A 20755-nucleotide genomic window follows, 5' to 3' on the forward strand; every position below is an offset into this window, starting at 1 on the left:
TTATTTATTCCTTGCAAAACATGACCAAATTGTGCGGCACACTTTTGAGCTTAATTTTTCCTTTTAGAACTCAATTTTATGAGTACGCACAATGCACATGCGTAGAGACTAGTATTAGAATATTGACGTGTAAAATTTCGATTATTCAAAAGTTTATGTAGCAAAATATTATAAAGTTAACCAAAAGTCAAATATCTTTAGTTGTTATATATATATATATGCACTATAGATTATTCGATATTCCGCAAGTACAAGGACATGATACTCCCTCCTCAAACATAATAGTGTACCCGCTAATTACATTCAAGGTGTTCAGATCCTCCATTTATGTGAAACTAGGAAGTATCACATTACTATACTCCTAGAATACTTGATAATTTCCCAACCTTTATTATATGGTATATTGTTGTTATAGTTTATAGATAGACAACTCATATACTATATAATAAGCCAAAGGCCTTGTAGCTGAATTGGCGTCTCCCCATGCACAAAGTGCTTGGTGGTTTAGGGGGAAAAGGATTCGAGCTGTGGGTTAGTAACATGTTGTAATTATTTCTCCAAAAAAAAAAAATACTATATAATAAAAGTTAAGCTTATAAGCCATTGTTATGCCAAGTGGTTACACCAAATTGCAACAATTTTTTAGATAAAAACAAAAATGTAATTGTTCTTATCATTTGGATAAACATAAAAGCTTAATTGTTCTTATCATTTGGATAAACACAAAAGCTTAATTGTTGAAATCTACTTTTCTTTTTTTTCTTTTTTTTTCATCTTCGCTTTATGAAATAATGTACAATTTTTTATCCTTTTAATACACGATTTTTATCAACAATATTTCAATTGACACACGTTGAAAAGTTGAATTTTTATGAATTACAGCCCCCCCTCCCTCTCTGAATTAAGAATTTGAGTTTAGAGTTGATTTTACTTTTTAATGACACTTTTATGAAAATCGTTTGCTTGAGATTAAACTCTATTAGCTAAGTTTTAAAATATATAAAAATTTTATTTTAACTAAAATTCTATTTCAATTAAAACCAATTGCATTGTTTATATATATACCAAAAGTTGTGAGGCTTCCTCACCTCTACAGTGGATGCAATGAATGGGAATTGGTGAGGTTTGTTAATTCCAAGTAGGTTTCAGCAACCCAAAAAAAAAAATCTAAGTAGGGCCGTAAACAAGCCGAGTGTTTTGTCGATTAGTGGAAGTTTAAGCTTGGCTCGAAAACAAAAGTAGAATGTTCAAGTTCGGCTTGAGCTTGAATCAAGCCTACAAATATTGTTCAAGTTTGAGCTCATTAAAAGGCTAAAAGCTTAAACTTGGCTTGGCTTAATTCATTGGTCTAACTAAGCTCAAGCTCAATATCAACTCAAACTCGAGCTCAATATTAAGCTTTTGAACTTGAGATCCAACATAAATACACTATCAAGCTCATATCAAGCTTATTATTTAAATTATTTGGCTTGGACAAGTAATCCCAACTCCTATTTAATTAAAGTATTAGAAAGATGAGTTTATTTGTTAAGTTCATATCAAGCTTATTACCTAGCCCATAAACTAGTCTAGACTTAGCTTATTTTGTATCAAGCCTTAATGTTAACGAGTTTGTTCATGAACAATTTTTTTTGCTTGGACTTGGCTTGTTTATTAACAAGCCTAAACTGAAACTCAAGTTTGGATTGTTTATAAATAAACAAAAAACATGAACAAGTTTTTTTTTAGCAAAACTTGAGCTATTTATGAACATCTTAGTTCATTTAAAGCCCTAATTCCAAGTGTTTTTATTTTTTATTTTTTTGTTCTTTGCATTTATTTAGTTTATCATTTGTTTTATTAAGGTTCATAAATATCAAAATATGCACATACTAAATGGAAGTCCTTTTGGTTACTATGCTATTGGCTAGCCGGTAATTGTATGTGATATTAAAGGGAGCAGGTCCAGATTAGTGTTTGGACTTTGGACTTTTGTTTATAGACTTGCATTGAAGACGTAGCTGGCCGTGATCAAAGCTTAACTGCCCAAATTAAAATTGCGCAGTTAAGCAAAATCATAATTAATTCCCAACATGCCTATGCACCATTAGCTTCTTTCAGGACCCCATTCGTCTTCTTCTCCTTCATCAAAAAAAATTCGTCTTCTTCTCCATTTTTTTTTTCAAAAAGTTATCCCACTGAACGAAAAAGAGATTATTGATTACATTGCCTCCTATCATATATATAATTTGCAGAAATTACGATTACATTGTAGAACAAGATAAGAATTTTTTTTTTTTTATAGGAAAAATATAATAATTTTTATTGTGTTTGTTGTGGAATGGAGGTGAATTTTTTACCAAAAAAAAGAAGATAAAGCATTTGAAAATCTATATTTAATTATCTTAAGCAACTTTATTTCCACTACAAAAAAGGGACCTATAGTGGCAATTGTGAAACGCCACTACAGGTACTAAAATTGCCACTATTGATCCATTTGAGCTATAGCAGCATGTGCTATAGTGGCGCTTACCGTCACTATAGACCTATAGGTCTGCCCTATAGTCCACTATAGACCTTTTTTTTTTTAAAAAAAAAAAAAATGCTATAACAGCATTTTAGAACGCCACTATAGACTCACCCTATAGTGGCATTTTTGCCACTATAGCCAAAAACCACCAACAAAAAAAAAAAATTGATTACCAAAAATTAAAATTACCAAAAGTTTTTTATTTTTAAAATTGAATTACAATTTTAATTAAATTATATTTATAATTTTAATTAAATTAAAAGATAAAAAAAATACAAAATACATAAATAAAAGAAAATACAAACATTGTAGCTAGCCTAGTAAATTCAAAATGAAACACAAACCCACCCAAAAAAATTCAAAATCAAACACAACATGCTCACATGTAGAAATCTCAAACAAGGAATAAACCAAAACAATTATTAAATTTTTAATTAAAAAAAATGCTTACCTGCAACTATACAACCAATGGCTTCAAACACAATAGCACTCCTTCTTCAATCACAAATCCCATAATAGTAGCACCATCTACAAATTTGAACAAAATCAACTAGCTGCAACATCATTTGCAAATCCAAAACTCACAAACATTAACACCACCACAAATAAAACAGGGGAAATAAAATCAAAATGGGGAGGAAGAGAAAAGAATAAATCCAAGTGTGAAGTGAAAGAAGAGTAAAAATAAATAAATAAAAAAGAGAGAGAGAGAGAAAAGAAGAAACATGGAGGAATGGAGATAAGGGGGAAAAAAAGTGGAGATGAGGGAGTGGGGGTAGGTGGGAGGTAGGTGGGTATTTTTATTTTGAGGGGAGATAATTAATGGGGGTAGGTGGGAAAGTGTGGTGTGGTGGGAAAGTGGGTTTTGAATTTTGAATTTTGTAGGACCTGCGTTTGCAAATGCTGCTATAGATCCCTTATTTATTTTTATTTTTTTTAAGATTTGAACTCTTTTTTAACCTTTTTTTATTTTATTTTATTTTTTTTGTTGGATAAAACGCCACTATAGCTCCTTTAAAATAAAATAAAAATAAAAACTCAACCAAATTTATATATATATATATATATATGAGGGACTATAGTGGCATTTGTCAAATGCCACTATAGGTCCTACTCTTACAAGGGCCTATAGTGGCATTTTTCAAACGCAACTATAGGTCTTTTTTTCCTTCTCAAGCCCTTATTAAAAATAAAAAATAAAAAATAAAACCGGAAAAAAATAAATTAAAAAGTGCCTATAGTGGCGGTTCATAATAGTAGCATCATCTACAAATTTAACAAAATCAACTAGCTGCAACATCATCTGCAAATCCAAAACTCATAAACATTAACACAACCACAAATAAAATAGGGGAAATAAAATAAAAATGGAGAGGAAGAGAAAAGAATAAATATAGGTGTGAAGTGAAAGAAGAGTGAAAAAAAAAAAAAAAAAAAAACCTCAACCAAATTTATATATATATAACAGGGACTATAGTGGCGTTTGTCAAATGCCACTATATGTCTTTTTTCTGCTCTTGCCCTTATTAAATAAATAAATAACTGAAATAAAAAGTGCCTATAGTGTTAGTTGTAAAATGCCACTATAGGTCCTACTCTTACAAGAGCCTATAGTGGTGTTTGTCAAACACCACTATAGGTCTTTTTTTCCTCCTCTAGCCCTTATTAAATTTTTTTTTTTTTTAAAAAAAGTGCCTATAGTGGCCGTTGTCAAATGCCACTATAGGTCCTTTTTTATTTTTTATTTTTTTTGGGTTTTTTTAAGACCTATAGTAGCATTTGTAAGACCTATTAGCCCTTGGAAACGTTATTATAGACCCATTATTTTAAAACACCACTATAGGACTCCCTGAACACAGCTATAGATATGCCTATAGCAACATTTATACAAAAGGCCACTATAGGGTACTTATAGTGGTGTTTTTGACAAACGCCACTATAAGCCCAGTTTTTTGTAGTATTCACACAAAAAGTTAACACTTATTGATGTAGGACATACTTTACTATAGTTAATTTTTGTAATTTATTAATTTTGGTATTTTTATGTAAAATTCGTTGTTTTAGGTTTAGGTGATTTATTTTCTTGTTTTTAGGTGCTTTAATGCTTTTTAGGTTAGATTTGGTTCCTATTATGGTTAGGTATTAATTAGGAGTTATTTTAGAATATATTTTTTTGTCTGTCAAGTTTTACGGAGTTCTTAAATAAGCCCCTAAGTCTGTACACGTTTTTTAAACAATTATTCAATCAATAAAATTCAAACTTTTGTCTTTCTATATTCTAGTGGATTCCAAACCCTTTCTCCTTATGGATTCAAGATTATTTTCAGAAGAAAACATGTTTTGTTTCTTGTTTTCTAGAAGTAGACGTGTTATGCTTCTTGATGCTTCCGCATCCCGCATCACTTATTTCTTCTTTTATTTACATTATGCAACAATAAAGTTAAAATAATTCAAATTAGCTTAACTGGTAAATTCTCTAATAGTTGAATAAGATTTTTTTTTTTAATAAATAATTTCAACCTATAGCGTTCACTCCTAATGATAACTCTTTTATCATCAAACTAAGATACCAATCTGTTTTTGGTATAGGCGGGGATTGAACCCCAGATTTCTTATTCAACCATTAAAGATTTTACCCGAGTGAGCTAACTGGAACCCATAAGTTGAATAAAATATCTAGGGTTCAATCCCTGCCTACACCATTTGTCGAGGGCGGTTTTTTGCACGTAGCCACGTGCCTTTTGGAGGTGTGATTTTGCTAGGCTTGGATTTGTTTTGGGGAGGTCAACCTGGAACTCGACATTGGGTCGCATAGACTAATGGCTACCGGTGTATTTTTTAAGCCTACAAAATAGATAAAACTCAAAGTCTTAGAATCATGATAATGGTTGAAATAAATAAATAATATGCTTAGCATGATAGCTTTGATTAAATGGTGAGTTGATACGTTATTATTATATTTGTTAAGTGATGTCCAATATTAGAAAGTGTTTAATTAGGTGTCCAATGTACAATAATGGGATGAGTCCAATAGTCCATGTCTAGTTTCGGTTCATGGTTTATGTTCAACATGATAAGGTATGTCCGGCAATGGTCCATGTCCAAATAATAAATGTCTAATGGTAGTTCATGTCCAAAAAAGATATGTGTCCAAGGATGGTTCATGTCCAAATAATATATGTGAGATGATGGTAGATCGATTTATTAATATGTATGTTCATTAATGAAGTATAAGTGAGATGATATTAAAATAACTTGCATCCAGCAGTAAAATAATAATGAATTAACATGTACTTAATAATGTAATCTTGAAAATAGAGAAAGATTAACTTATCTTGTGTGTTTCTGACTCCAGTCGTATAGCATTACTTTGTTTTTTATGTGATTTGTGGCCCTAGCCATGTAACAATAATGGACTGATGACATTCCAACAGTATAATAACATTAGTTGAGTGGTATAATGATAGTGAATAAAATATACTTAATAATATAAGTTTGAAGACACGTGGCTACACGCAAAAACCAACCCCGACAACTAGGAACAAAAAAGCGTGAAAACACTGTAATAATGCACAAGAACTCCAATAATGTACAAAATGTCTCTGTAACACACTAAAAGAAAATATCTCTCTTATCTCTCATGCTAAAATTCAAAAAGCATTGTCTCAAACAATTAAAAATTCAAAAAGCAAATAAAACACTATCTTCTTATCCTCCTCCTTTATATATAAGTGAGTCATAGAAAGGGACATGACAATTTTTTAAAAGCAACTTCGTAGTTGAAGAAAGGCGGTTCTAAGTTTCCATTTTTTTCACAACAACAGAAAAAGAAACATTTATCCAAAAGAGTTTTAGAGTTTAAGAGTTCTTTTTATTTTATTTTCAAAATTTGCTTTCAAAAACAGATTTGTTTTTCGAAACACTTTTCTTTTTGAAAATATGGCGTTGGGAAAGAGATGCGGTAGTTCTTTGAAATCAAAGCGTGTGATTGGCGATGAGGAGCTAGGGTTAGGGTATGTGAGGTACGCAAGAGCATTTAGGAGGAAAAGGATTTTGATTTCGAATCATTTCCAGGGTTTTGCGATCAATTTGGCTCTGAAAACACCGTGTAAGAAAATGTGTGGCGAGAGATTAGGTTGGATTCTGAATGGTCTCTTCTCGAAGCCTTGCCTCAGGATATTCTGGTTAGTAACAAATTTCCTCAATCTCAAAGCTTTTGATTTTGTTTTTGAATCGGATTGAAATTGTTTTTGTTAGTGAAATTGGAATTGAAAATTGACATTTCTTTTTTTTTTTTTTTTTTAGCAGATTAGGGTTTTGTGTAGTGTGAATCATGAGGATTTGAAGCAACTATTCCATGTTTCAAAATCGATTAGAGAAGCTCTTTCATAACCCCATAACCCAAGCTCTTTCAAAAAATTCAAACCCTAACTTTTTGATTCGTGGTATGTTATGTTTTGGTGGTAAAAAATGTTTTTTTAACGGAAAAGCCAAAGGTGGGTAACAGAGACCAAACGGAGCTAAACACAGGTGGGCAAAGTGTTAAGTTTTAAACCACAAGCAGGTAAAGTGTAAACGGGCCAAACCACAGGTGGGTTTACTGTAATTTTCCTAAATAAATAATACAAAAAAGTTAAAAGTTCAAGGATAAATTGCAAATTACACCCTTAAAGTTTGAAACTGTTTAGATTTTATACATTGAAGTTTTAGAATTTAGGGGTGTAAAATCCAAATACTCCCAAACTTTAGGGAGGTAAAATCCAAATTTTAAAACGTTAGGGTGTAAAATCCAAACACCTCTAAACTTCAAGGGGTAAATTTCAAATTCTGAAATTTTAAGGTGTAAAATTTAAATACTCCCAAATTTTAGAGGTATAATTTACAATTTATCCAAAATCCAATTATTAACACGACTCTCGATCAGTTGACTAGATACATTATAAATAGAACTATAATTCTTCTAAAAAAAAGAAATACTAATATAGTTTTGATTTATTTACATTTATATTTTTCAATTATGTAGTGCATCACGTGGGAGTAATATCATTAGATTATATATTAATATTATCGAAATAAATAATACAAAAAGTTAAAAATCCAATTACGTGCTAATAGTATATTACGACTCTCGGTAAATTGACTGGATACATTATAAATAGAAATATATAACTATATTCTTTCTAAAAAAATATATGAATATGCCGTATCACACTTATAACATTGACACTCCACCTATCTCTGAAACCACTTATAATGAGTGTGATATTGTATGCATTCAAGACATTAGATACTATCTTTCTCAAAAAAAAAAAAAAAAAAAAAGACATTAGATACTATCTTGTCCTGTATCTGTTTCCCCTGTTTAGTTTGTTTATATTACATCCTTTCTACGAAAAAAAAAAAGATACTAATCTTGTACTAAAAGTACTTGCGCATTTGGTCAACAACATAATCACACGAAAAGTAACTCTTACACTCCAGTGATATCCAACCCGCGACCTCTCACCACCACAACCACATGTTGCTTACCAAAAGGAAGTTAGTTATTTGACAAAATCATTACAATCAATTAAATTAAATATTTAAATGATGAGTACGGCTAACATAATTAATTAATCAATCAACGTTTAGCAAACTGCACAAATGATGAGAATATTGTAATACTAATGAAAAGTTTATCTTCTCAAAAGAAAAATGAAAAGTTTAATTGTTACATAAATTTTTTAATTTCTTTTTATATATTTTATAAATTCAAAGCAAGAATTGAGATTATTTGGGTTATCCTTGACATAATGAACTTTCAAATAATTGAAAAAGCTTAAAAAGTTCCCCAACAAAAAACAAAAAAATAAAAAGTTGAAAATTGTCACGAGATTTTCTTTAATAAATAGTAATAAGATTATAAAAAAAGAAAATGGTTGGACACAAGCTTTTCTCTCCACGATATATCCCTCTTTTCATTCTCTGGCCTCATAATTTTTATTTTTTATTTTTTCACTTCAAAAAATAAATAATTTCCTACCAAGTACAAATCTTTTTTCTTTTCTTTTTTTAAATCTCAATCAACAAAATGAGGTGTGAAAAGAGATAAAAGATAAAAATAAATTGCATAACACCATAAATTAATAGCAAAATAAAATTTAACGCAATTTTAAATAAGTGATTGGTTCCTGGCGGTGTTGGAATTAATAGTAGCTCTGCATACATACATATTCTCTTTTTTTTTTTTTTTTTTTTAACACCAAGTTGGTTGGTGATGAAAGGAAGTTTCGGAGAAACTGAGGAGGACCCATGCAACGCGTTTCTTGAAGTTGTTTCATTTACGACATATTCGATTTGTGAGAACTCAAATTTATGTCTGTTGGAATTGGAGGCAACTTGGAATTTTATTTTTGACTTTTCAATGAGGTACGTCTTTATCAATTGTTGTTAGTTAATGTATTATTGAGGATTTTCATGTTGGAATTGGATTTCTTGGGGTTGAGTTGGGTATGAAAGATTGTAACTTTGGTGGGTTTTTCAGGATTTGATTGATTTTGAATTTGGAATCTTGGTGGATTAAAGGTAAGATCAAGTGGGTTTGTTGCAAATTTGTTGAAAAAGTCTGGATTTGAGTTCTTTTTGGATCTAAGTGTTAGGTGAGCCTTGTTTTGAGGCAGGTAGATTCTATTTTGATATCATAAGCTATGTGAATGTTACTGAATTGGGTCTCAAAGGATAAGATAACATAATGCTTTGAGGTTGAACTCTTGCATTTTATTGTGAAGTGCAGGGTTTTGAGTCTTTTGACTTTTAATGATCTGAATCTTCAGTTTGAATTGGAATTTTCTGGATTGGGTTGAGTTGATTGACTTTATTGTAGTCATTAGATTTTGATTATTTGAAGATATCTGAATAAGATAATGGACCTAGCTCGTGAAGAACCAATTAATGACTTAGAGGCTGATGAAATGGAGAGGCAACCCTTGGGAGACACTCCTCTCAGGGAGCGCCATGTCTACCGGACCCAGTATCAGGGTATGGTGAGACAGAAAGCTTATATATTTGATGGATGTGGGAACTTCTATCATAAGGAATGGGATCTTGCAGAAGGTAGAGGCAATGAGTTTTGTTGGTACCATGTGGAACTCCCAAAAGGAAATGAGAAACTTGCACAATCTGCACAATACCTCATTAGTGTTCTTTGTCCACCTTTGAAACTACAAGACATTCTTTCACTTGTCAGCAATGGACCCTTTTGTGGACATGTGGATGGGGCTCTTGTTTTTAGAGTTAATTCACCTGGTCCTCCCTCTAGTGAGTTTACATTTAGAATTGCTGCAAGAGTTACTGAGAATTCAGTGATTACAGTTTCTTTGGGCCGTGTTCCTAGATTGGGCTTCTCGCAGATTGGTCAGTCTCTTCTCTCAGAGATTCCCAGGGTGGAGAGTCCTTCTCCTGGAAGTGAACAGAAGGAAGGAGCTGGGATTGTTATCAGAGAGCATGTTCTTGAGTTCTTGTTGACAATGAATCACTCTGAGGAAGCTGATAATCCTGTGCCAAAATCAGTCTCTAATCTTGTTGTTCACATTGTTGACACACATGTGGATCACCTTCAAGATGTTCTGACTAAACTCGAGATGGATCTGGACTCTGTGGAGCTTCAATTGGATAAAGGTAAAATCTAATTCAATTCTAGTTGCATAATTGAGTCTTCCTTATGTATTGTATCCTAATTACTGTTAGTCTACTTATCAATTCGCTTGTGGAAGAAACTTCTTATTAATTTTTATATCCTAATCTGGTTAAAATTCACAGTAACATCAATTTTTTGGGTTCATGTATCACTTTTCATGATCATGTGGTTAGCTCTGTAACTGCTAAGGACTCAATTATGCTGAAAAAGATCTGAGCTCAGCAAGGAAAGTTTAAAAGGTCTTGTAACCTCTAAACTCCTAAGCGTGTGCATGCCTTAAGCTAGTATAAAAACAATACCATGGTGAATATAAACCTTAGCTCAATAAATCTGTGATGCCCAACAACTTGGGGTTAGCTTCACAAACCATTTTTTGTCATTTTACTCTAATAGGATCGTAGAATGTTATTAATGAATGGTGATTGTCTTTTCTCATTACATTGGATTCTGTTTAGGAACAACTTATTTAGCTTTTTGCTAAAAATACTGTAGATAAAAGCTAAAAGCTAAATAAAATAAGTAAAGAACTCACATGGGACCCGCAAATAATAGGGAAAAAAAGGCAACAAGCTAGCTTATTATCATGACCCAAATGCACACTACAAACCCAATTTTTATTTAGGCCTTCATTTTGCTTATACCTTCAACTTTAATTTAGCAAATCTTCCTCAACAGTGAATGTATTCATTTTATTAATTATTTAAGATCCAGGAAGGAATTTCGTAATTTAAAAGAACAGGATGAGTTGGTCCAATGTCATTCATGCACACCTTATTATTGGTACTAGAATATGTAGAGAAACTGGTCGGGAAAAGGTTGATGCAATATATTTGTGCATGAGTTGCACTTTGAGAACTTCTTTTTGCCTAAAAAGTACGTAGTTGAGACCATGTTATTGAAATGCAGGTTAGTTCCCATCAAGCTCATGTTAATACATGAGAAAAGGACCCTTCTCTTTTGTTGTTCACTTTTTTCTTTTTTCTCTTTTGAAAAAAAAAAAAAAAGAGGGGGGGGGGGGGTGGGGTGGTGGGGTGGGGAATATGATCCTTCATTGTTGGGAAAGAGAGCAAATGGATAAAATCTTAATTCTATTTGCTTCTTATAATTAAAAATAAATTGGACTAGTTACATGAAAACTGGACCAAGTATCTGAGGGAAACAAATATTTGAATTATAGATTATTATACTACTTGATAAAAGAAATGGTTTGCAACTGCATAGGTCAATGAAATAAATTCTGCCTTGTTTCTTTGGGCGCGCCCTTGAAAGTTCTAAAAGTTCTTAACATCTTAAATCAGGATGTTGGAAACATTGGAAGGAGGACCTGCACTTGTATTGGAAGTGTACTTTCCCATCTCCAATAGTCAAGACATGAAAAATATAGGGGAAAAAAAAGAACATTGTGTAAGACGATCCATTTGAGTCCATGTTATGGGTGTGTCAAAGCCTTACTGATGCATGAAAGGGTGAGGGCCAAGTCCAAGTCTGTATAACATTTTATTTCATGAGGAGCTTCATGATCTGTTATAAATTAATCATAATGCAAATGTCTTTGAATCAGTATCCACAATCAAAACATGACATGTATGAAGAATATCTATAGTTGTTCTTTTGCAGTGTCGAAAATTGTTAAACAGTTTTGGAATATTACTTAAAATTATTAGTCAATTAACATATTTTAATAAGTAAAAGGCCACACAGGATGACAAAACTTCATGCAACAAAATGTTGATATACACAGCTGTTTCTTTAGGTCAATAAAGAACCACTGTAATACTCAGTATGGGCGTTCATGTTCCCACTGGTTGACCTGAATATGCCAATTGATCTACTATGGCCTATAGTGATATTGTTGAGAAAGCTTGGTGAGAGCCAGAAGCAGGATTTTCATCTGAAAGATCTGTTCTCTGTTGAGGATACATGCTCCATTTAACTGAAAAAGGAAGTGGATATCAATCCTTTTTGAAATTCCTCCATCTCTTTCTAACTTCCTTATGTGCTTAGGCAGCTCCCACTTTCTGTGTTGATTGGCTTGGTTTACTATTGGGTCGAAATTTACCTATTAAAAAAAGGGTTGAAATGAAGGAATGATTTTTCTGCTTCATTGCAGGTGGGTTCGCTTTAAAGAAGCAAATGCTAGATGATAGAAGATTCCCCAAAATGCATCTTGATTTGCAGCGCCTTTTGCAGGTAATTCATCAGACCCATTTAGTTTCTATAATGTCCAAAAACAGAAGAAAAGGTTATCAGTAACTCAAAGTGGTTACTTAACCAGTTAACTTTTATCTGAGTAACAATTTCAAATTTTTAAGTCTGTGATAAGAAGTATACCCTTAAAGAAAAGGCCAGAAATCAGATGGCTATGGAAGTTGCCTCAAATAAATGTAGTCCAACTCTTTCTGGGATCTAGCTCCTTCCCACAGAGCCAAGTTCACTAAATTACAATATATCAGTTATGTAATTGGCCATAAGGGTTGTGAGGCCAAGTAAAATGTTGCACCAATAAATATATGGACAATCTTGTCTATAATTTTATCTTTCTTCACCTTCCATAGGAATGTTATTGGCTAGAACTATTACCACTATTTGACTTAGGTTTTGATGAAGAAAAGGCCCAAAATCAGATGGCTATGGAAGTTACTTCAAATAAATGGAGTCCAACTCTCTCTGGGTCTTTAGCTCCTTCCCACAGAGCCAAGTTCATTAAATCACAACATATCATATGTAATTGACCATAAGAGCTGTGAGGCCAAGTAAAACATTCCGCTAATAAATATATGGACAATCTTTCTATAATTGAATCTTTCTTGTCCATGCTTTCTTCATCTTCCATAGGAATGTCATCGGCTAGTATTATTACCACTATTTGACTTGGGTTTTGATCTAATAATATACTTGAAAGCTTTATTAACTAGACCTTATTCTGGTTTTGTACTTTAATTGAACTCAGGTGATAGCGCATGGGGAGCAAGTATTTCCAAGAGTGAAAGAAAAATGTTCTTCAAAACATTGGTTTGCTAGCGAAGACATTAACTCCCTTGAAGAGTTGATAGGGCGGTTAAGGAGGCTGAAAGATAATGTAGGTTTTATTGCAAATCGTGTCACAGCAATCCAAGCTGGCCTTGATAGCTGGCAGGCCGAGCAAATAAACAGGAAGCTATATTATCTCTCATTCCTTTCAATAATATTCCTTCCTTTGTCCATCATTACCGGAGGTAAACGTTTCTCTTTGATATAACCTTTCATTTTTAAGAAGAATTTTCCAGTGCACTCTTTTATGATTTTTGTGAAAGTGAGGAGGATGGACACCAATTATCTATTACAGTGTTTGGCATGAATGTGGGAGGAGTTCCATGGACAGGGCAAAATGCCCCGGAGTTAAGAGATGGTTTTCGTAATGTCATGATGCTTTGTTTGGCAATGCTGCTTTTGGTGCTGTTGTGCTTCTGTTTTCCTGCTCTTTATTCCCGTGTAGCTGCCTGGCAACGGATTAGGACTGTGGGCAGAAGCTGGTCTCTCAACAGGAAGTCATTCCTCAAGAGAAGTGTACAAAATGGAGCTGTTCAAGATAGAGGAGGTTACCTTCGGATTTGAAGGGAAAAAAATGTGTCTATAATCATTGTGTATGTGTCTTTTATTACTCACTCATTTTCTTTCAAGTTACATACTCTTCCTGTTGCTGTTTAAATGTTTAATTTTTCATTCTTTGTTCTTTCTTTAGGTGGCAGAGGCTGGTCATATATAACCTATACGGAGGAGAGACATAATGTGGATAGTCCATTTTCAATAAAATCATCTAATGTGTCCTGCAAATTAGTTGCTAGTTGCAGGTCATTTTTTTCTGATTTTTTTTATACAATTAGTTAACAGTTTCTTTCATCTTTGGAAAGCTCTTAACATGTTCAGCAATTCTTTTTTATTGCTTTCCTTTTTTGCAGCACACATTGAGAGCTGAATTCTGATATCATATTAAGAATATATACTGCTTCAATTGGATTTACTTTAGATCCACCCTTTCGTATATAAGTTCTTTAAAAAAAAAGTACCATCTATTATCAACAGCCTCATTATCATTGCCCAAGCCGTGTTTTACACTTTTGGTGAAACTAAGATTAGGATAGACTATACAATGTCTGTTGTCCAAACCTCTTTGTCAAAATAAAAATTGCCTACTTAAGCTGTTACTTTCATTTTGTTGAAATTTGGTCTTGGATTAACTAAAATGGAGAAATTACATTAAGTTGCATTATAATAGAGTAAATTTTTCTTATGACATTTTTTGATTGTTGCATGGCTTGTAACATTATCAGGGTAGATGTCATGTTATGTTTAGCTGTCTGAGACTTTGAGAGGTGAGAGGAATAGTTCTCTTTAGCCAAATGTCACAGTTGAGTTTTGAAATTTTCGACTGATTTTTATCATTCAAAAGTATAGGCTGCTTTGTATTTTAATATCATTTTTATCTGCAAAATCCATTTTATTTAACCCATATTGCCATAAGAAACAAAACAAAAGAAAAATACTTGTTATTTATATTGTGGCTGCAGGATTGAATCTACATGGGGGCCTTAGTTTCTTGCTTCTTCGGATGGAATGTTCTCTAAACTAGCAATTTTTGTGAATAAGAAGCAGCACAGTATTTGCAAGGTTCTATTGGACATGTAGCTTGTTGTTAGAAGTTTCCACTTCTGTTTCCACTAACACTATGTTTGGTGTGTTTGGAAATTTGGAGAAAGAAGGAAGTAGAGGGTATGATGTGAAAGTGAAGTAAAGCAAATGGGAGGGGAATGGTTATCTCCTCCTTATTTAGACTTTTTAATAATAAGTAGGGAGAGAGAGGTATGTGCCTCCCATTTGTTTAAATGTCTTAAAAATTAGAATGGGAAGAAGCTAATTGATAATATATCATAATATATCAGTTGACATCATTAGGGCAAACTTGACATATTTATATATAAAAGTGGAACCTATCCCTTCCTCTTCCACTCCAAGTTTCCCTAATTTGGGAGACTTAAATGAGGGGTTTATGTTAAGAATCTTGTAGCTTAATGGCATTGTCTAATTTTTATTAAAAGGAGAACCTTTTGTAATACCAAATGAGGTGGCTTCAACATTAGAGAGGTAGGATAAAAGATATCGAGGTAGGTGTAAAAAAAATTATAAATAAGATTGGTGTAAAAAAGATTAATTTATGTTTTTATATAATAAATAACAAATATGTATAGAAAACTTGGAATGCAGCGACTAGCGAGACAAGCAAAACTCGACTTATCATGTCATCTCTTTGGGATGAGAGAAATTCGTTAGGGATAGAGTAGAGTAAGGTGAGTCACATGAGATGGAGAATTTTTACCATTGCTAATCCAAAGATCCATAAAAAGGCATGTCATGGCATATTGACATCCAATGCTCAACAAATTAGGAGCATAGAGAAAAGGGTCAAATCCAGAACATAAAAATCTATTCTAAAGTGCTCATCTAGAGCTAGAATTCAAGACCCTCTCTCCCTCCAAACCACAAACTTTTGTGATGGTACCATTTGGCTTAATAGATGCGTGATATAAGTCATATAATTCATTAAAAAAGTAATAATCTCTTTAATCATCATATAATAAATTAGAAGAAGGTAACTTTAAACCAGTTTTATTTAAGTAGAGGGAGAAAAAAAAATATAAAAATAAAGCCCTCTAAGCTTATCACATACTCCATAATAATCTCCTTCATTATCTTGAATAAAATAAAAAATAAAATAAAAAAATTGTTGTAGGCCCCTATAGCCAACCAGCAGCGACAAAGTGGCATTTGGAACCAGATTTGGGGGCTTAACATCCCTAATAAAGTGCGGCATTTCCTATGAAGAGTATGCAAGGATGCAGTACCAACAAAGCAGAACTTAATGAGGAGGAAAATCTTAATGGAAGACAAATGTGAGCAGTGCGGTGGGGAATCCAAAACGGCAATCCATGCAGTCTGGGAATGTGCCACGCTCGATGAAATATGGGAGGCGGTTCCAGGATTTGAAGATCGAAGACAACATGCTATCTCAAACACTATAAACCTGATTAGTGTGCTACATGAGAAGAAGAAAAATCTAGAAATTATGGCCATGGTGATGTGGACAATTTGGTACCAACGCAACCAGCTCCGGGTTAATTCAAATGAGTTTCCTAGATCGCAAGTCCTCCATCAAGCAACTCAGTCCTTGGCTATCTTCCAACAAAGCCAACAATCCATTTGCCAGCCTTCTGTTATGCCACGGCCTCCCCCCCGCGCACAGTGGAGTCCGCCACAGCCGAACTGTTTTAAACTGAATTTCGACGGCACCATGTTTCCGGAGTTGGGCAAGGCTAGACTAGGAGTGGTCGTTCATGATAGTCAAGGTACTATGATTGCTTCACTGTCGAAACAAGCTCCTATGCCATACTCATCGGATATCGCGGAAGCCATAGCAACAGTAAGGGCGTTGGTCTTTGCACAAGAACTGGGTATAGATGCATTTGTTCTTGAAGGAGACTCGAAAGTTGTGATTAACACCCTCCGTAGCAAGGAAGCCTCGTTCTCTTCATTTGATCACCTTCTGGAGTCAGCAAAATCCATGCTTGTTTCTAGTATTTGCTTAAAGTTTTCCCATGTACGTAGAAGTGGTTGTTAAAAATATTAAATGATTGTATTGTATTTCATAATCAAAGAATATACATGAGTGCTTTTATATAGGAGGCATATGTGTGCAGTACAAGTAAGCATATGTGTGCGGTACAAGTACAAGTACAAGTGTGCTATACAAGTAATCTAGCTAGGCCTAAAGCCCATAACATAATATATGTTAACAGCCCCCCTCAAACTCAAAGTGGATGTGAGACTAGCTTGAGGTTGTCAACCAAATCACGAGTGCATCCCTTAGGAAGTGACTTGGTGAAGATATTTGCAAGTTGATCTTTGGAGGAGACGGAGAAAAGCTTAAAAGCACCATGGACAAGATGATAACGGATAAAATGACAATCAATCTCGATGTGTTTAGTCCGTTCATGGAAGACATCATTATGATCAATATGAATGGCACACTGGTTGTCACAATAAAGGGGAGTAGCAAAGGATATGGACAAACCCAAATCCTTAAGAAGCAATCGTAGTCAAATGAGCTTAGATGTGGTATCAACAAGGGCAAGATATTTTGCTTCAGTACTAGAGCGGGCCATGAAAGTTTGTTTCTTACTTCGCTAAGAAATCAAAGAAGAACTAAGGAGAAAGCAATAACCTGTAGTGGACTTGCGATCAGTGGGATCTTCTGCCCAATCAGTATCAGAGAATGCACAAAGTACAAGAGGAGACTGAGTTGAGTAGAAAATGCCATGGAAGAGAGTGCCCTTCAGGTATCGAAGAATACGCAGAACAGCAGCATAGTGAGTTGATAGTGAAGCAGACAGATACTAGCTCACCTGATAAACAGTATAGGAGATGTCTGGATGAGTAACTGTGAGATAAACTAGGTTGCCAACCAATCGTCTATAAAGAGAAGGATTAGACAATGGTTTCCCCTCCGAGGGTGTCAGATGCGCATTAAGTTCAACTGAAGTGTTAACAGTCTTGTTATCAGTGAGTCCAGCTCGGGACAAAAGGTCAAAAGCATACTTGGCTTGAGTAATATAAAGATCATCTGTGGAATGAGTAATTTCAAAACCCAAGAAATAGCTGAGATGTCCAAGATCTTTCATCTCAAACTGCTGACTGAGAAAATCCTTAAGTTCTTGAATGCCACTGAGGTCATCACCAGTTATGATCATATCATCCACATATAGAAGAAGCAAAATGGTGCCTTTATCAGTACGACGAAGAAATAAGGCAGAATCATACGGACTGGCAGTGTAACCCAAGCGAAAGATAGTGGAGCTGAACTTGGCAAACCAAGCTCGTGGAACTTGTTTAAGGCTATAAAGTGCATGTCAAATGCGATAAACCTTGTTTGATTCAATAAAGAGACTAGGAAGAGGTTGCATATAGACTTCTTCACTCAATTCCCCATTAAGGAAGGCATTTTTAACATCCATCTAAAAAAGATTCCATTTACTAGCAGCAGCAACAGCTAAGAGGGCACGAACAAATGAGATACGAGCCACTAGAGTAAAGGTCTCTTCATAATCAATCTTATACTCCTGTGTAAAACATTTTGCAACAAGACGAGCCTTGTAGCGCTCAATGGACCCATCAGAATGAGTCTTGATCTTATAGATCCACTTACAACCAACCACAGACTGTCCAGGAAGGAGAGTGACCAGATCCCAAGTATCTTTTTTGGTTAATGCATCAAGTGCCTCTTTCATTGCAATCTGCCATAAAGGGTCAGTAAAGGCCTCATGATAGGTCTGAGGCTCGTGAAGTGTAGTAAGGACAGTATAACAATGATAGTCAAGTAAATGTGCAGGAATGGATCTTACTCGGGTTGAGTGGCGAGGTGAAATGTCTTGTGGAGGATCTTCAGGCAGAGCAGGAGCAAGGGACCCAAGCTCAAGGTGGGGTAACTCGTCATCAACCTATTCATCTTCGACCTGTCTAGGAGAAGCATCAAAAATATCTGGAGGTTGAATAGAGAAGTCTAAAGGAGGATCAAAAGTATTTGTAGAAGGAACAAGAGACTCATCTGGAAAGATTTTTAAAACAGAGGAGGTAGTCAGAGAAGAATGAAAGTGAGAGAGTTCAACAAACAATCGATATTCCCAAAAGACAACATTACGAGAAACACGAAGACGATGAGAGACAGGATCATAACACCTATACCCTTTTTAAGTTTTGTCATAACCAAGAAAATAACAAAGTCTAGATTGAGACTCAAGTTTGTTGTGCTCATGAGGTTGAAGAAGAATGAAACAGGCAGATCCAAAGGAGCGAAGGTGATGATAGTCAGGGGGTAACCCAAACAGACGCTCATACGGAGTCTGATTATGGATGACAGCGCTTGGAATGCGATTAATCGCATGAACAGCATGAAGAGCAGCTTCACCCCAAAATGGGGCAGGAACTTTGGCAGAAAGAAAAAGAGTACGAACAATGTCAAGGATATGACGAAATTTTCTTTCGGCTCGACCATTTTGCTGAGAGGTACCTGGACAAGTTAGATGATGTACAGTACCATAGGAATGTAACAGAGCTTGAAACGCATATTGAGTATATTTAAGAGCATTATCAGATCGAAAAGTTTTGATACGTTTGGAGAATTGCATTTCAACCATTTTTGCAAAGTTGCTGTATATTGGTAAAATTTCAGAACAAGATTTCATAGGAAAGATCCAACTATAACGAGAATAATCATCAATAAAAACAACAAAATATCGAGATCCACCAATACTAACAACAGGAGAAGATTCCCAAACATCAGAATGAATTAACTCAAAAATACTATTAGAAATAGATTCACTGTTATTGAAAGGCAAAACTGACTGTTTTCTTAACTGACATGAAGTACAATTAAAATTTTCTTTGGACACAAAACCCAACAGACCCTTAGAAGTTAAATGTTGTACCCAAGAAGATGGTGCATGACCAAGACGAGAATGCTAAAGTGCGAGAGATGGTAAGGAAGAAACTGCAGCAGCTGCAATAGTAACAGAAACAGGAGCAACAGATGGAAGATGAAGATTGTCCACGGGAAACATACGCCCAACTCTAAGACCGGTCCCAAGCTCTTGCCCCGTCCTCGGATCTTGCACAATACACCCAGAATAGTAAAAAATAAGGCGATAACCTGGTTCAACTAATTGTCCCACAGAGCACAAATTATAGGATAGGTTAGGTACATGGAAGATTCCAGGAACAGAGAGGTTAGAGGTTGAAACAAAACCTAGACTATTCTCATGCATGGTGGAACCATCAGCTATATGAATATTTAGAGGATGTGGTGCAGGGTCAAGTTTGGAGAATAAGGACAAGTGAGGTGTTATGTGATTGCAACAGGCAAAATCAAAAAGCCAAGTTTGAGACTTACCAGGTAGAACTGAGAGAACAGTGGAAAGAGATTCATTACCAGCCATACGAACAGCTTCAGCTATGATCTCCTGTAGTTCAGTGGGGGAGAGGTTGATAGTGGATCCAGAAGACTGGGACTCAGCTGAAATGGAAGCCATTAGCGGAGTAGGCTCAGTGTTAGCAACAGCAGTAGTGGATTTGTTGCGAGGATAACAAGTCTCAATGGTGTGCCCAAGACGCTTGCAATAGTTGCAGAACTTTTTTTTGGTCTGCTTGCGATGATTGTTAGAGTTAGAGGAATCACCTGATTATTGAGGTTGCTCTATGGGTGGAGCAGAAGGAGTAATAGCCAAAACATTGAGTTTATTCTGAGCTTGAAAGGTTGCAAGAAAAACTTCTTTTCTAACCAACTCGTTCACAGCAGTATCAAGAGAGGGAGTAGGACTGCGATTTAGAAGCTGACCTCGAATGGGCTCAAAGTCCTTGTGAAGTGACATCAGGAATTGATAGAGGCGAAATTCATCTCTAATGGAAGCATATTGCTGAGCATCCTTTGAGCATGCCCAAGTTGGATCAGAAAGATCAATTTGGTCCCAAATGAAGTGAAGCTGATC

General features: G+C 34.6%; 2 protein-coding genes across 5 annotated transcripts; both read left to right on the plus strand.

The window, feature by feature from the left end:
• Positions 1-8595: 8595 nt before the first annotated feature.
• Positions 8596-15282, plus strand: LOC115968277 (zinc transport protein ZntB). 4 transcript variants are annotated; one of them, XM_031087620.1, is made up of 7 exons: positions 8596-8917; positions 9033-9073; positions 9282-10165; positions 12295-12374; positions 13135-13399; positions 13510-13807; positions 13906-14368. In XM_031087620.1, the coding sequence occupies exons 3-6, from the start codon at positions 9412-9414 to the stop codon at positions 13776-13778; spliced, it is 1368 nt and encodes a 455-aa protein (XP_030943480.1). In that variant the 5' UTR covers positions 8596-8917; positions 9033-9073; positions 9282-9411; the 3' UTR covers positions 13779-13807; positions 13906-14368. The 4 variants fall into 4 exon arrangements, 3 of the variants coding, with proteins under 3 accessions (XP_030943480.1, XP_030943479.1, XP_030943478.1); XM_031087619.1 differs by having other exon boundaries at positions 9033-10165; XR_004086721.1 differs by adding an exon at positions 14732-15282 and having other exon boundaries at positions 8801-10165; positions 13906-14014.
• An 816-nt stretch (positions 15283-16098) lies between these two features.
• Positions 16099-16836, plus strand: LOC115966633. Its single transcript, XM_031085831.1, has one exon. The coding sequence runs from the start codon at positions 16099-16101 to the stop codon at positions 16834-16836; it is 738 nt and encodes a 245-aa protein (XP_030941691.1).
• The last annotated feature ends 3919 nt before the right edge of the window (positions 16837-20755 follow it).

The sequence above is a fragment of the Quercus lobata genome, chromosome 11, assembly GCF_001633185.2.
Source record: "Quercus lobata isolate SW786 chromosome 11, ValleyOak3.0 Primary Assembly, whole genome shotgun sequence".
Lineage (NCBI taxonomy): Eukaryota > Viridiplantae > Streptophyta > Magnoliopsida > Fagales > Fagaceae > Quercus > Quercus lobata.

Bases quoted from the DNA above. Each gene is read 5' to 3' on its own strand.
- LOC115968277 (XM_031087619.1), top strand. From the start codon at position 9,412: ATGGACCTAGCTCGTGAAGAACCAATTAATGACTTAGAGGCTGATGAA. The intron at 10,166-12,294 runs GTAAAATCTAAT...GCTTCATTGCAG, and splicing joins GGAGCTTCAATTGGATAAAG to GTGGGTTCGCTTTAAAGAAG. The intron at 12,375-13,134 runs GTAATTCATCAG...AATTGAACTCAG, and splicing joins ATTTGCAGCGCCTTTTGCAG to GTGATAGCGCATGGGGAGCA.
- LOC115966633 (XM_031085831.1), top strand. From the start codon at position 16,099: ATGGAAGACAAATGTGAGCAGTGCGGTGGGGAATCCAAAACGGCAATC.